Here is a 2,284-nt window from a genome sequence, read left to right on the forward strand (position 1 = left end):
AAACTCTTCTTGATTGATCGATATGTCTCGCTATAAATCCTTTTTTGCTAAGCTTTCCATAACAAGTATTCAGTTGAATGATGCAAAAATGTTGATTAGCTGAACTGCTCGCTGCCGTACACTAAATATCCCCTTTATAGTGGTTAAACAACTTTTCGGATGTTTGCCGTTGCACTATACCGCACCCACACTACCGAACTACCTTGCGCGTATCATTTTGGAGGTGTATTTTTTCCATTTTATTGGTATTCCAGTACACACCACGGAAACTGTTGCTGTATTTCATGTCGGTTTACTGAACGTTGGATAAAAATTTAAAAATAAACAACTCACTTTCAGCAAAATACACGATCCGGTTTGCGTCACCAGAGCTATAGCAACACTGATTCAGCTTCAACAGATTTAAACGCAAGAAAAATGGAATACCAAATCCACCGAAAACGCGACCAGACCAGAAGAAACGGACTGGCTTATAGACGACGACCGCGACGGCCTCCCTTCCTGCGGGTCGAGTCGGACGGAATCGGCGTCACGTCCTCAATACGGCCAATCTTCATCGACGAACGGGCCAGCGCACGCAGAGCCGACTGGGCACCCGGTCCGGGAGTCTTGGTGCGATTTCCACCGGTGGCACGCAGCTTAATGTGCAGAGCGGTAATCCCGAGAGATTTGCACTTCTCGGCCACATCCTATTTCGTACGGCAGGAAGGAATGAAGGTTATTCGGTAAATTCGAGCAAAAATGCGTTTAGTTGCACATACCTGAGCGGCCAACATAGCTGCGTAAGGTGATGCCTCATCACGATCGGCCTTCACCTTCATACCACCGGTTACACGGGAGATGGTTTCTTTGCCCGATAGATCTGTGACGTGTACGAAGGTGTCGTTGAAGCTGGCATAAATGTGAGCCACTCCGAAAACGACCTCGCCATCGCGCACCTGCGGGCCGAGGGACACCTGCACTTCCTCCTTGACGACTTTATTCTTCCGAGACGGAGCCATAGTGGGACGATGTTACTGAAAAACAGAGAATCAAATAAACAAATGAGCGTGCGCGCAACAATACAACACGCGGGCAAGAGTGCTGAGAATGGCCGGTACGAAATTCACGTAGTTACGGTTATGCGACAATGCTGCTTGGGGCTACACAATATACCACAGGTGGTGCCACTACAATAGCAGATTCTCAAACATAACTTAATTACATTACTATAAACAAAATTCCATATTTTTCTTACCTCGCAGGAAGCAATACGTGCTTTCTTTCCGATGCGGAAGTTTAAAAGAGGCCTTTTGTGACTTGACGTTTGTGGAGCTTGCAGTGCCGCAGTGACATTTGCTTTAAAAAAGCCTTTAGAATGACTGTTGTCAAAAGGCTGACGCCGTTCACAGAACCAATAGATGATTTTGAAAAAATCAAATTTGATTCGGACGGTACTTTATTCATTATTCCTATTATAATCTGAATCACAATATAATTATATCTATTTTAAAATAAGTTTAACTAATTCACATTTTCAACATGCTACAAACTTTGCTTTTATATTGATCGATAAATTTGAAAAATACACATGTTAGCAAAGTCATTACTCTTTATTCATTTGTTATTTATTGTATTCATTCAAACCTTTGAAATCAATGCAACTTAATATATTTCAAACATCATTTCTAATGTGATAAAACAAAGAGAAGCCTTGCCACGTGTGCTCCATAACGAAATTAGCTTGCCTACCATACTATTCCAGCACCAACCATTTTTGTTTATTTATTTTGCTGCATGGTTTGCAAAATCTCCTCGAATCTAAAAGTAGGCTTCAAAAATCGACTCCCACAAGACGCGCTGCTCGAGCTCGAGAAACGAGGTCACCGCCCCTATGCTAGAACTCTGGCAGCAAGAATCAGCTGTCACCCGCACGGCGACGTGTTATTTGTTTATTTTGGCGCAGCACCAGAGTGCTACTCGCAATTGACAACCGAACTTCTTTCTGCTTGGCGCACATGACGCGTTGCTCGGGCGATTTCGGTTCAACGTTTGCGTTTTTATTTATTTATTTGTTCGTGTGCATACGCTTCAGTTACCGCGACCGGGTGCGACGGCAATTCCACTGCTGGCTGCCGTACGTTCTCGACCAGGAATGATGACACAGTGCAATCGTCGCGTTCGATACAGCAATTGGCAGTAGGGGACGGGATGACCAGAAGTACGCCACTTCGTGCCAGTCGCGCAAGTGAATCATTCCTTCTGCAAACCGTTGGCGGTGCCGTTTAAGCCATTCGTTAAGAAT

General features: G+C 44.4%; 1 protein-coding gene across 1 annotated transcript; it reads right to left on the reverse strand.

Annotated features, from left to right (window-relative positions):
• Nucleotides 1-210: 210 nt before the first annotated feature.
• Nucleotides 211-1,270, reverse strand: LOC128729293 (40S ribosomal protein S14a). Its single transcript, XM_053822961.1, has 3 exons — nt 1,238-1,270; nt 762-1,016; nt 211-689 (listed from the first exon to the last, which is right to left on the reverse strand). Exons 2-3 carry the CDS (start codon nt 999-1,001, stop codon nt 471-473), a joined length of 459 nt encoding a protein of 152 aa, XP_053678936.1. The 5' UTR covers nt 1,002-1,016; nt 1,238-1,270; the 3' UTR covers nt 211-470.
• Nucleotides 1,271-2,284: the final 1,014 nt, after the last annotated feature.

Source organism: Anopheles nili, chromosome X (genome assembly GCF_943737925.1).
Source record: "Anopheles nili chromosome X, idAnoNiliSN_F5_01, whole genome shotgun sequence".
NCBI classification, from domain to species: Eukaryota; Metazoa; Arthropoda; class Insecta; order Diptera; family Culicidae; genus Anopheles; species Anopheles nili.

Excerpts from the sequence above, each read along its gene's own strand:
- LOC128729293 (XM_053822961.1), bottom strand. The coding sequence starts at position 1,001 with ATGGCTCCGTCTCGGAAGAATAAAGTCGTCAAGGAGGAAGTGCAGGTG. Across the intron at positions 690-761 it reads CAGCTATGTTGGCCGCTCAG|GATGTGGCCGAGAAGTGCAA; the intron begins GTATGTGCAACT and ends CGTACGAAATAG.